The following is a 12461-nucleotide window of genomic DNA, read 5'->3' on the forward strand; positions in this document are numbered from 1 at the left end:
ATGGAGAAATACTGGGATGCAAAAGGAAGGAAATCCTAGATCTATTAGATCCATCTTATTTATGCCGCTCATGTATGCTTTCACCATGATGCCTCTTAACAGACACACTTCTAAAACATACAACCCAGTTCTTAAACATGCAAAAGTGAAATGAAGGAAGTCTACCCTGGACTTTCTTTTCTTGTACATTGCTCACATTTTCATTCCGGTTTCATGGCAAAGAACAGCTACAGTCATCTTTTGATTGACAAGAGCAACTACAACAGGACAGAAACATAATTATATCACCCATTTCCCTCTGCCTTGTACCATTCCTTGTTCTAATCCTCACTTTAGTTACCAGTTAGCATCAGCAGAACAACTCTAAAACTTCGTTTTTCCAAACTGCTGAGCCCATTTTCCTCCCTGCCATGTTACATTTGCAGCTGGGAACTGAAGCCCTAGCAGATAAGTAGCCATAAAGGTAACAAAGTTACATTCTCTAAATAAAAAAAATCCAAACAAACGTTTTCTCTCTCAAGAGGCTATCCTGTTTCACAATGCACCACAGCAATATGCCTACACTTTCAACATACTTGTATAAAGTAGGAAAAACCCACCCATACACTGAGTGCAGTGTTTTTGTTGCTGTAGCAACTACAGACCACAGTTTTTTGCCTCAAGAGAATTAGCATGAACACAAACATACATACAAAAGCATAAACAGCTGTGGGTGCTAACGGTGCCTACAACTCACTGTGGATGTGTAATGCTGCCATCAAAAACTGGATTTAATTCAAAACGTAAGTCTTTTGGCTTCCCATTTGCTGTCTACAATTTGTCTCTATTTGTCTACACTTGCTTTTCACCTTCAGCACAGCATAGCTGGCAAAACACCCTGAGAAACCCTGCCACATAAGAAGTTTAAATGTAAAACAGCTTAAACTCTGCTTATGAATGAACAAAGTAGTTCTAAAACTCTCTCTCAAACAGATAAATGACTGATCTAGCAGCTGGAATTTGCTGGTAAAAATGCTTACAGCAAAACATAGGAGTCAGTGATTTGAACTTGCCCTCTGTGTGTGTGCACATGAGATAAATAAAGTCAATACTGCACTACTCCCCTACTTTAACACTCCCTTGCGCTGGTAACAGGAGAAAACCTACTTTCAGTAGTTTATAAGGTCATTTAAGCTGCATGGAAGAGTTAATAATTAAATCTTTTTTACTCAGCAGTCCTTAAAACAAGAAAGTTTAAAATAAAACTGATAATGGAGCATGAAAACAAGCATGGAAGCTATTCAAGAAACGTCAGGAGCCAGGGAATTCTCAAATGTCTCATTTTTTGCCTTGTCATTTTGCCTTCCCCATTCCTGCCCTATCTGCATACCAGTTACCAGTGCCAAACTGCACTTCAGCAAGAAACCACAAATGAAGAAATTGCTCACATCCAATTAGAGCTTTATCACAAGACCAGGACCCATAGAAGCAGCAAATGCTCACCCTGTGCATGACAGTGAGCAGCTGAAGCTTATTTCTTGGCCTGTTTTTTAGTTTTTTAGTATTCTGCATGCAATCCAAAAGACTGATCTAAAGGAGTGTTTTGTCATCTTCCACCCCCCCAGCATCCCCACCTGATGCACTCACTGAACTTGGAGACTGTGGAACATAGTCTCACACTGATCAATAATTTTTAAAGCTGCTGTTCCATAGGACTGACAGATTTTTATCTGGGATTTACCAGGCAGATAGACACACTCAGGTCTATCTGTCCTTTGCATAAATTATCTAGGACTGTAACTCGCATGCTTTCAGGCAACATCCGACTCTCTATGCTGTAGTGTCACCTGAGAATACAGGCAAAATTCCCATTATCCAGGCACCTAATCACCCGGGAACACCAGGTAAATGTTCAGAGTCCTCAAATCCCCTGTGGAGAAAGCATCCAGAAAGAGGAAATCCAAGAATGAAGTATTGTTCTAATATTTAGTATTTGTTTTGTCTAAGACCAGGTAGCATGTCAGCAGTCATGCTATAGGCTGATTGACTAACTTTCTTAATAGTCTTCCTAGTAATATAATGACTACTCCCCTCCAGAAGGAAAACCAACAAAAAAAAAAACACAACAACAACAAAAGAAAAAAACAACAACAAAAACAAGATGATAAAGCTGTCTAGTTAATATTCTGAATTTTGGTTTAAAAGATATTTTTATTCAGGTACTTTACTAAAACTTACAGGAATGTCTGAGAACAAACTCTTTGGGAATTTGTAAATGTGTCAATTTATTTGAGTAAAAAATGTGTTTACTGGGCTTTTCTTTTTTTTTCCCCTTTCACATTATTGAGCTTGCTTTATTTTTAAGCCTGAATTTTTCTTATCCTGAGGGAAGCCCTAAACACGGTAGAAAAAGTATTTCCCACCCAAAATCCAGTTAAGGATGCAGCATACTCTAAGTAGCCCCCAAACAAAGTTCTAAGAAAACATTTATGTCAGAAACTATTGCTTATGTTTTTGGTTTTGCTTTTGTGCTCACCTACAATTTTGCAAAAGCTGTTTAAAATGCCTTAAGCCAGGGAAAAAAAGGACTGGTGAAAAAAAACCAAAACAGTTCCAATCAAGACTGGAAGATGGGAGAATGATCAAATCCCACCTCGCCCTGGGGAAGGACCACCCGAAGAGCCTCTCCTGGGCTGTTTTTCTCCACATACCGTTCTCCCCATTGGCAGAAGCAGGACAGGCTGACCCAGCTGGGCCCCATATAAAACAGGCTGGATTCCACATTGTCAGAAGTGACCAAACAAGCCTAACCAGTGCCATGCTCTGAAGAAATCTCCAGATGGAGGTCAGAGATTTTCCCCTATGCTTGTCTTCGCAAACTCTGTAGTACTGCAGAAGTGGGTCTGAAGAGCAAAGCAGCTGAGGATGAGGACTCCTTTTTCCTATGACTTGCTGTCTGGAGGGTCTCACTTCAGAGAAGGTGAGCTGTGGTGCTGCCGGCTGTTCAGCAGCAGAAGTACTGCAGACTCTTGGGGGACATCCTTCAGCTTCACATTCTCAGAGAACAGCACTGTGTAGATGCTCTGAGGCCACTTCACATACAAAGCATGCAAAGTCAAGATTAATTCTCAAAGAGCACTCCTGATCCAAACTTGTTAACATAAACACACACACTATTAGTAAAGGACAGTAGGAATCTAAGTTTGGGCTATGTTTTCATGAGCAAGCCTGAATTTCCAGAAGCTCTCCATAAGTACCCTCACTAGACTGCCCGAGCATCCAAGAGCTGAGGATTGGTACCCGCAAGGTGACCTGTAATTACTAAATGACATACAGAGGTTTTTTTTTTTTCCAATCCAAAGAGAAACACACCCCATTGACATCTCATTTTTTATTTGGTTTTGGACAAGTGCAAAAGCCTGGATTCACCTCCGCACTGATGACAAGCCAACGCTGCAGCCTCCCCTGCCCGGCAATTACCAGCACCACTTGCAGTCTGGCAAGTCTTCCTCAGGAGCTGCCCATTCTCATGAACAGTAACAGGAGCCAAGGAGCAGCCAGGGCATTAAATACTGTGCCAAGCAGGCCAATGCATAGTAAATCCTAAGCATCAGGGGCTCCCCTGAAAGCACAGAGCCAGCTCTGTGCTCAGTGCCTAGACCCCTAGGCTGGAGCTCAAGAACCTTTGTCACTACTTCATATTGTCTCAAAATGGTTGCAGAGCACCATAAATCAGTGCTGGTGAGATTAATGTGCAGAAAAGGTTTTGGAAAACTTTATGCAGCACTTCAATGTTTATTTTTCCAGATCTCATTTAACACAAATGAGAAGGAAAGTGCTTAAAAGGGGGAAAATTGCAAGTGGCCAATTCCAGTTGCACTTTTGTCCCTTGCCAAATAAAAAAAACTTAATAGAACAGACTTTGTTTTCAAGGCATGAAGGATGTGGAAATATTTACACCCATAATATCAACATATCAGCCATAAGGCTCAAGACTGCAGTGCCGAACTGAGTAAGAACACATTGAAGAAGGCAGCGTGTGTTCCTAAGTCAGAGGAAAATTTGTATTATTGCAATTGTCAGTAATAGCTGACCTGAACAGAAGCAAATATTTTAGATACAGCCTTACTCCTTAGGAAGCACTATACATCTGTCTCAGGACTCTCTCAGGAACATACAGAATTTGGGCCCTACACAAGCACATGCAACAGGTTAGAGTGGATTTGCTCTAAATACACAGAAAAGCCACGCAGCCCACCAGCACTGTGAACAGCCCTGCTTGCAGGCACCTCTTTAACTAGAGACCCAGTTAAACAAGGTCAGCAAGACTATGCCTCTGTTCTTTAAATCCAATGCCATGTCCTTCATGGCATTACAACAAAAAGATCTCTTTTAAGGAAAATAACAAAATCTGAGTACTCAAAAATCAGAAAATATCAAAATTAAAGTTGGTTTTGGCAACCTATGTAATAGCTTTCTATAAATGCATTTTAGGATGTTGATTTCAAATTTCATTTTTCTTACTGTTTCTCAAATAACTAAAAGTCACACAGCTTTACTTTTTTGCAGTTGAGGTTGTCAGGCAGGTAAGCTCTAAATCTGCTGCAACTCAAAATGAAAACATTGAATTTCCAATTGCAAAATGGCTGGCATTAGGAAATTAAACCATAGAATAGTTCATACCAAACATGGACAGTTGTTGCTGTTGCCTTAGAGTAGCTTTTTGCAAGTAAAAATCAGATACTAGCCCCACTTATGTCTTGAATGAACTTCCATATTTGGTTATCTTGCTCCAATCTACAACAAATTACCTGTTTTCCTCAGCATTACATTTTCTAATGCTTCTATTGACAGCCATTAGAGGAACCTCAAAATCCCCAGCTTAGTGGAGTCCCTAGAAAGGTAATTTTTCTATTTGGCTTTTCACTGCCCCCCCCAAAATTATTAGTAAAGTCATGTAAACAGGTTTGGAACTAACACATCTGCTGACTAACTAAACCAGAAAGCATAGAAGTAAAACTGAAGTCGGACAACAAGAGAGCTGGAAAATGTGAAATTTAAGAACACAAGCCCTGATTTGGGGAACAGAAGTCATGGTGATTTTTGTAAAATGAGATTTAAACTAATTCAACAGCATGTTTTTGGCAGAGAGCTATTCAAACTCAGGGAACAGTGGGAAGACATCACTCATACTTCAACTATCTCAAGACTCGAAGGCATGTCGCACAGTCCCTCCCCAGAGTTAGTGCTTTATTTAAACTGCTGCCAAAATATAAACATGCAGACCAGCTCCAATGAAAGAATTAAAATGCAAAATAAGACATACAACCAGAAGCCAAAGCAGCAAAAATAAGAGTTTAAATGGTTATTTTTTTTCCCTTGGAGGAACATGGTGGGCCTCATCAATGAAAATACTGAAGTTAAACGCTCTCCAGTAGAAACATCAGAAGATGCCCACATATTTTCTTTTGGGAGAGTCTCCTTAAATACAGCACATATTTCCCTGAAAGTCGACAGAGTTGGTACTGTCTGGCACAGGTCAGGATAATGCCTGTTAAAATGTAAGGTCTATTGTATGGTAGTTGACCGTCTACATTTGAGCTGCTACTTCTAAGGCAATAGGTAACCTGGGTTATCAGGGGTACTGCAAAAGAACCTTGAGAAGTGAAACTTTTAAATAGTATGGCTTAACCCTTTGAATGTGAATTACTTCTAGAGATGCCTAGAGCTTAGGATGTCATGGTAAAACTCCACATAGATAAACAGTGCCATTAAACTTACTTTTAGTATACCTTTAAATAGCACATTTATTTCTTTGCTCTGTTTATGCACACATACTCTGTTTACAGGGAGTTCGCTATTGAAAGTTTAATGTTTAAATTCCCATATCTCACTGATCTATGGTAGAGGATAATGTTCCAGAATTGGTGATTTAGGGCATGTGACAAAAGAAGTATACACACCTTGGAAAATATTATTGTATACTGGAGGGATGACATTCCAGAATCGGTGATTTAGAGTGTACATGATAAGGAGATTAAAAAACACAACCAAAACTTTTTTCCCAATGCTGCCAGAGGTGTGTCATTGACCTAGCCAGATATTTTTAGAACACAATTCAGCTAAACTTCAAAGTCTGCTTTCCTGGGATATGAGGATGAATTGAACACAGAATCTTTTCATCCTTTTTCAAGCTCATTAATCTTGTTACTGAATATAGCGCTTCTCAAAAAAAAATAGTATTTCAATGCTAAATTCAAAGATAAATCATCCATTAAAGAGACATGCAAATATGCACTGGAATGACAGGATTATTTTAACACCTAAAGCAGAAAATATTGCTATGTTCTCATGCAGTACACCATTTACTAAATAAAACGTGAACAGTCTGCCAGGGACACAACACAGATAGGAACTGCACCCTCTTGTAATTCTCTGCTGGTTTTAAACCTAAATTGTAAATTTTTAAAATAACAAAAGCCACCAATGTGAAAGATGACATTTTCATATTCATCCACGCTTCACATAAAGAGTGAGACAATAGCTGGTTATTAGATGGCAAAACATCTTCCATGACCATCACTATAGCTTTTCTGCCCCTGCTATGAAAGGGTAATGATTATGACTTTAGTTTTTCAGACATTCAGCTCAACTTTTTTTCGCATCCTTCTCATAGACTGAAATCCCTCTCATGGCTCAGACCTCACAGGAAATTATCTCTAGAAAGAAGAGACAAGTCCTCTCTGTGCTTACCATAGAAGGCTTTCACATACCACAGTGATCCGGAGGGTCTAAGCTCCACTTGTGTGCCTTTGCCTCTTGCTCTCTGGGCACTTCTCTGCATTTCTGGAGGCTCAGGGCCAGCCGCAGGGAACTGCCAGCCCCATGGACCAGAGGGCTGCTACCATTCAACAGGCCAAGCACGAGGACACTGATGTACAGTGACAAACCAGAGATTACCTCCCCCGCCACAGCCTAGCCACTGAGTGGAAGGCACAGAGAACCTGCTGGCATTGAAATAAGGAACTCATTTAAAAACCATGTGGGATTCATATCCAGCAAATTAGTCTTTCGTATGCAGAGCTCCGAGTGAGTGAACTTTTGCCCCTCAGCAAAAGACCTGTCTCATTCAAATGAGCAAAGTAACCACCCACCTGGCAGAAGAGCCCTGTGAAAGTGTTTTTATTTTGTTTCCAAGGGCGTTAGCACTGCAGGTCAGGGTTGAAACTCCTGTCACTTGAGAAGACAGCAGTGACACAGCACTTGCAAGCAGCAATATGGGTATTTCCCACTTCAGGGCAGCAGGAATCCCTGATGCTCGGTATGGTCCAGCACATTGCAGTGGGGCAAGAGGAGTGGGGAAGACTTTTTTAAATTATTGATAACATCCTCTCATAGGGATAATTAAGTAGGGGTGGGTGGGGAAAGGGATTTCCAGGTGAGGAAAGCTGCATTTCAGCACAGTTGTGCTGCAGTTCTGCAACAAACCCTAGCAAGGGGGTCAAGTCCATCAAATCTTCATAGTTTGGTGACCCAGGCAGCCTAACACTGTACGTACACCATGGCATCACAAATAAGCTGGAACAGAAAACGTTTGCTATTCCTGGTTTGTTTAGTGTTCCTGTATTTATCAATCATGGCACGGAATACCTCAAAAAAGAAGCTATTGCTAATCACATACCTTCTAAATTAATAGCTTATAAATAATTATAGGCCTTTACTATTTGACTGGTTTAACATGGAGCAATAGACCTCTTTTTAGCATCAAAACCTGTTTTCTGTTTTAAAAGAAGCAACTGGCACAGTTAGACATAGGGTTTAATCTAGGAAATGATATATTTCTTACTCAACTTCAAAACCAAACAGTAGTAAAAACTGACACAGCACCAGCCACTCTGCAAACAGAGGAAGGCAGTTAAATCTCAACCTTCTGTTGGCTTTTACCAGCACGTCTCAGTTGCCCTGGTTTACTTATAGCACAGCTCAACCTCCCAGTAGTTCGTTGGAGACGACTTCTGGTCAGCATGAACTTCCAGACCCAACTTCCTCGTTGTTGAAAGAATGCAGGAGGGCAGCAGGTTCATGCCAGCTAGAGAGACAATGAAGGGGGGGGAGCAACGTTTTCTGCCTGTGTGAGATCAGCTTAACAAGACTACGAACAACCTGACAACACCACAGCCAAAAATATGTTGTCCTGTTAAGCACTTCATGCATCCTTGCTTGCCCACCCGCTCGTGTGTTTTGCGTACCTCCATGCAGGCACTTTGTAATTTCACCGGGCACCTGCACTAGGTTGAGACTTCTGTGCCTCCTTCACAAATCTGCAGCCTGAAACTGACGATGTCCTACCAGACCCCATACACCCACCGCCGTACCCCAGAGGCGGACGAGCATCGCGACTACTTAAACTCTTCAAACTTAGCCACAACTCGCTCAACGCCGTCCCTTAACAGCATCCAGCAGCAGCGACTTCTTGTAAGAGCACAGAAAGAGGAAAGCATTGCCGGGGAAAATAAAGAGCTCTCAGTGCAGCAACGAGCAGCCCGCCCGGCTCAGCTGCACTGCTCCCCCCAGCCCGGCCCCCACCTTGCCCCGCTCTGCGCCGGTCGCCTCCGGAACGCGGTCCTAACCCGGGGTCTTCCGCGGTGGACGACGCCTCCGCGCTGCCCCAGAGCTCCTTTGCAGATGCGAGGAGTGACAGCCGCGCCGCGCCCGGAGACCCCCGCCGCGCCCGGCACCGCACGGCACGGCAAACAGCCTCACCTGGTCCAGCGGGATGCCCAGCAGCCCGCTCAGCGGGTGCAGCAAGGTGGAGCCGGTGGTACGGTGCGGCGCGCCGAGCAGCTCGGCCATGCTGCATAGCCCCGCACCCGAACCGAACAGGCTCACCGCCTCCGCGCACACCTGCGCGCCCCTCCGCGCCCAGCTCCGCGCCGCTCCGCCACCGCCGGCCGCCGCCCCGCCGCGCCACCCGCCGGGCAGCAGGGGGCGCTCGCCGAGGCGGGGCCGCCGGTAACTGGCGGGGCGGGGCTGGCGCTGTAGGGCCCCTTCGGGCTGTGATCGGGGATCCCCCGGTATCCCCGGGGCGTTTCCTGTCTTCTTCCATCACCCCCGTGGGAAGGGGGGAGCTGGGATTAGGCTGCCGAGCCCGCTCCTAGGGGGGTCCGTTATAAGGGCGGTTTGCCCCCGCCGGAGTCGAAGTTGAAAGGCAACGGCTCTGCCCTGAGGGAGCCCGCATCCCCTCCCTGCGGCGTCGCGGTGCTTACGGGAAGTCAAAACCACCCCGAGCATGGGGAGGAGAGAGGGGAGCGCGCCCGGGGCGAAGGGACGTGCAGTGACAGCGGCGGGCCTGGTTCGGGTGCGCGCACCCGCTCTCTGCGGCAGCGGCAGTACCGCGGGGCTTCGGTTCCCCCCGGAACGCACCAGCAGCCACAACTAGAAGTGGTTTCCCTGAGCCGTCTCCGCCAGAAGCATTTAACTTCCCTGGCACCTGCGCGGCCAAAGTGCCAGCTCGCAACTGTCCCGAGCAGAGGCGAGCTGGAGTTTCACAACCAAAGCAGCTTTAAAATGGGTTTAGTATGTATGTTTTAACACAGAGGTGGGTTTTTTTCAGCCATTGCTTTCAAAAGTAGTGATGCTTTTAATGGAGAATTACCAAGCATTCAGCCTACAGTTCACGTTGCTGGAAACTCAGATGCATGTGATCTGGGGAAATAGTGACTTTTCTTTGATAGGGGAAGAAAAAGGAGTAGGAGTTCTAAGTGAACTGTTTATCTTGTAAGTGCAATACGGCCGTTCAAAAGGTATTCTGCCAAGACCGTATCTCTGCAAAAGGAGTATCCTTGCACTTGCCCTGGACAATGCTGTGTTGTGTTGTTTTGCAAGGAGTGCTTGGGCAACGTTGTGAAGCTTTCTGTTCAGCTTGTGCTGCTGACATGCTTAAAACCTGAAATGCCCCAAAGAGTCTTTGTGGGCTAGGTTTTGGGCTCTTTAATAGGCACATCATTGTCTCTTCTTCAAATAATTGTCAACTGTGTTAGCTGAAACTGTAGTAGTGGCTAAAAAAGGTAGTGTTCCATCTTTAAAGTGTCCTGCTTATACTGTGCTAGAAACCCCAGGCAAAAATTGTTTGGTGGGGAAGGAGTTAACAGCAACAACATTTTCTAAATAGTATTGTTTTAGTGTGCCAGTTTGAAAATATATATATATATGTGTGTGTACATACATGCATGCACATACTCACTTTAAGTAGGGAAACTAAGCAGTTTGGAAGGACTGGGTAGCCATGCATAAGGGTTCCTAATATTTTCCATTAGAAGGCCCTCTTTCCAGTTGTTTAAAATTTGCCAGCCTGAATCTGTCTGCATGGAACTTTCCACAGGCTGTGTCTACCACACGCAGGCTGCTTGCTGAGCTTGGGCTAAAACCACTGACCTGCTTTTGGGAACAGAATAAAAGTGATTTATTAAACGCACGAGCTACAAATATTCTCAAAGTGTTTTCACTGTGGAAATCTAGTACCTCTGGGATGGTGACTTCAAGCGTAGGTGTGGTAGTTGTCCTGGAATTGAGGAAATGCCTTTCAATGTCTTTGTGAAACTACTTATGAGTGACCAACTGCCAGAGTTCTGGGGAAAAAGCCACACATAACCCATGTGGACACTCGGGGGTCAGCATATAACATCTCTGAAGACCATAAGCATTTTTTGGCCTTTTGCATTTTCTCCATATGACTGGACTCACATCTATTTCTGCCACTACATGAGTGGAATATCACATGGCTCCAGGCACAGGAACTGAGAAGAGCATGCATGTGTCTCTGTCAGTACTTGGCCATCTGGGTTTTGTACAGCAGTGGAAACAGCTGCTCTGGAAAGCAGCTGGAAAGAGAAAAGGACAGATGGAGAAAGCCAGGAGCAAGAGCACAAGAAGGAGAAAGGTGGCAGTTTTGAAGTGAGTTAGCACAAGAAGCTTGGTGAAGGGAACTAGAGCAAAGTTGGTTACAGGAACAGAAGCAAAGGGAGCTATGGTAAGGAGGACAGAATTGGTGGTGGAAGCATATCAGCAAGAACAAGGTGGGACAAAAGAGAAGAAAGGCAAGATAGTATCAAGATGAAAACACTGGGCAGATGGACAGGAGGAGCTGAGTCACAACAGGGGAGGAAAGAACGCTGTAATTATTACGAGGAAGACTATCACTGTTGAAAAGAATTCCTCAATTCCAGTGCTCCTTTTCTTGTTTAGCTAGTAGCTTTAACTCACATAAGCAAAATACTATCAGCTCTACAGCTTATAGACATGGAAGGCTGGTACAATCCCAAAAGAAGAAGGTAGATTTCACCTCCACACCCAAGCTATCAGCAAGAAAGCTTGGTTTGATGGCTCCTCAGCACAGTCTTTGTTGCACCTCCTTCTTTAGGAGCTTTACTAGTTTGATTACAGGGTAGTACAGATGTAGGGAGCCGGAAGCGTGGGGTGTTATGCAGAGTCTATGCCCCTGGAAAGGGAAGCCCTGCTATAAAAGACACTTAAACTGGCACTTCATGGAGCCAAGGGACATTAGACAGGGCTAAATGCAACTGAAAACATGCTCTTGGACCCAAACTGGCTCAGGAAAGGTGCATTCACTGTATGCTGCACCTAGATGAGAAAGTTCTAAACTCTGCCATGCTTGAATGTATCACTGCTGTATTTGATTCATAAATTAATTTGCACATAAAAATTGTAAGTCACTGTCTGTTGCCCCCTTGTCTACCTAGGGCAGGACCACCTACAAGGTGTAAAAGTAGTCATAACTTGTCAGACCAAAAGGTTATTTAGGTCTCTTGCCTCTGACAGTGACAACTGTGGATGCTTAGGCAAGGTGTACAAGAAATGCAGCAAACACAGCACAATACTTCTACTTTGCCCTCTCTGAGCTTACAGTAGTCGGGACATCCCAAAATGAAATTTCATCTGGAATATAATATTTAATAGCCACTGATGGGCTATGTTACATGTCTAATATTTTTCAGATTTACTTATATTTTTGACCTCCACAATATCCCATGAGTTCCGCTATTTAATTATGTGCTGTATGATATAGTACTTCCTTTAGTTTGTTTTAAAGCAGCTGCCTCGTAATTTCATTGGGTGCTGCCTTGTTCTTGTGCTGTGAGAAATAAGTGAGTAATCATTGCTTAATCACCTCCCTGATGCTGTTTATAACTTCATATACCCTAAGTTGTCTCTTGTCCTCACTGAGGCGCCTAGTTAATCTCTCATTATATGGAAGTTACTGGTATCTTTGTTCTACCTTTTCATCTTTTTCTGTTTCTGTTTTTGAAAGGGAAAGACTATAGATTTACATAGTAACATAATGTTGTGTTCTCTGTTTCTTTACCAAGAATTCCTAATAGCATCTCCAGTAAATTCAAAGTCAAAGGTAATAGGTAATTTACAGCCTAATGCTTTTCCCTGTTTGCCTTTATCAGTGTTAAATG

At 43.7% G+C, this 12461-nt stretch overlaps 1 protein-coding gene across 4 annotated transcripts in view; it reads right to left on the reverse strand.

The window, feature by feature from the left end:
* Positions 1-8955, reverse strand: part of MBOAT1 (membrane bound O-acyltransferase domain containing 1) — a 53425-nt gene extending 44470 nt beyond the window's left edge. The window contains exon 1 of one of the 4 annotated variants that reach the window (XM_062618027.1): positions 8743-8953. In XM_062618027.1, coding sequence (XP_062474011.1) covers positions 8743-8832 — 90 coding nt within the window. In that variant the 5' untranslated portion in view covers positions 8833-8953. Of the gene's footprint in view, positions 1-8346; positions 8540-8742 lie in introns of those variants that run through there. The other 3 variants (XM_062618025.1, XM_062618026.1, XM_062618028.1) reach the window with 3 other exon arrangements.
* Positions 8956-12461: the final 3506 nt, after the last annotated feature.

This window comes from Pezoporus occidentalis, unplaced genomic scaffold (genome assembly GCF_034315485.1).
Source record: "Pezoporus occidentalis ecotype Australia unplaced genomic scaffold, CSIRO_AGI_Poc_V1 ctg2, whole genome shotgun sequence".
NCBI classification, from domain to species: Eukaryota; Metazoa; Chordata; class Aves; order Psittaciformes; family Psittacidae; genus Pezoporus; species Pezoporus occidentalis.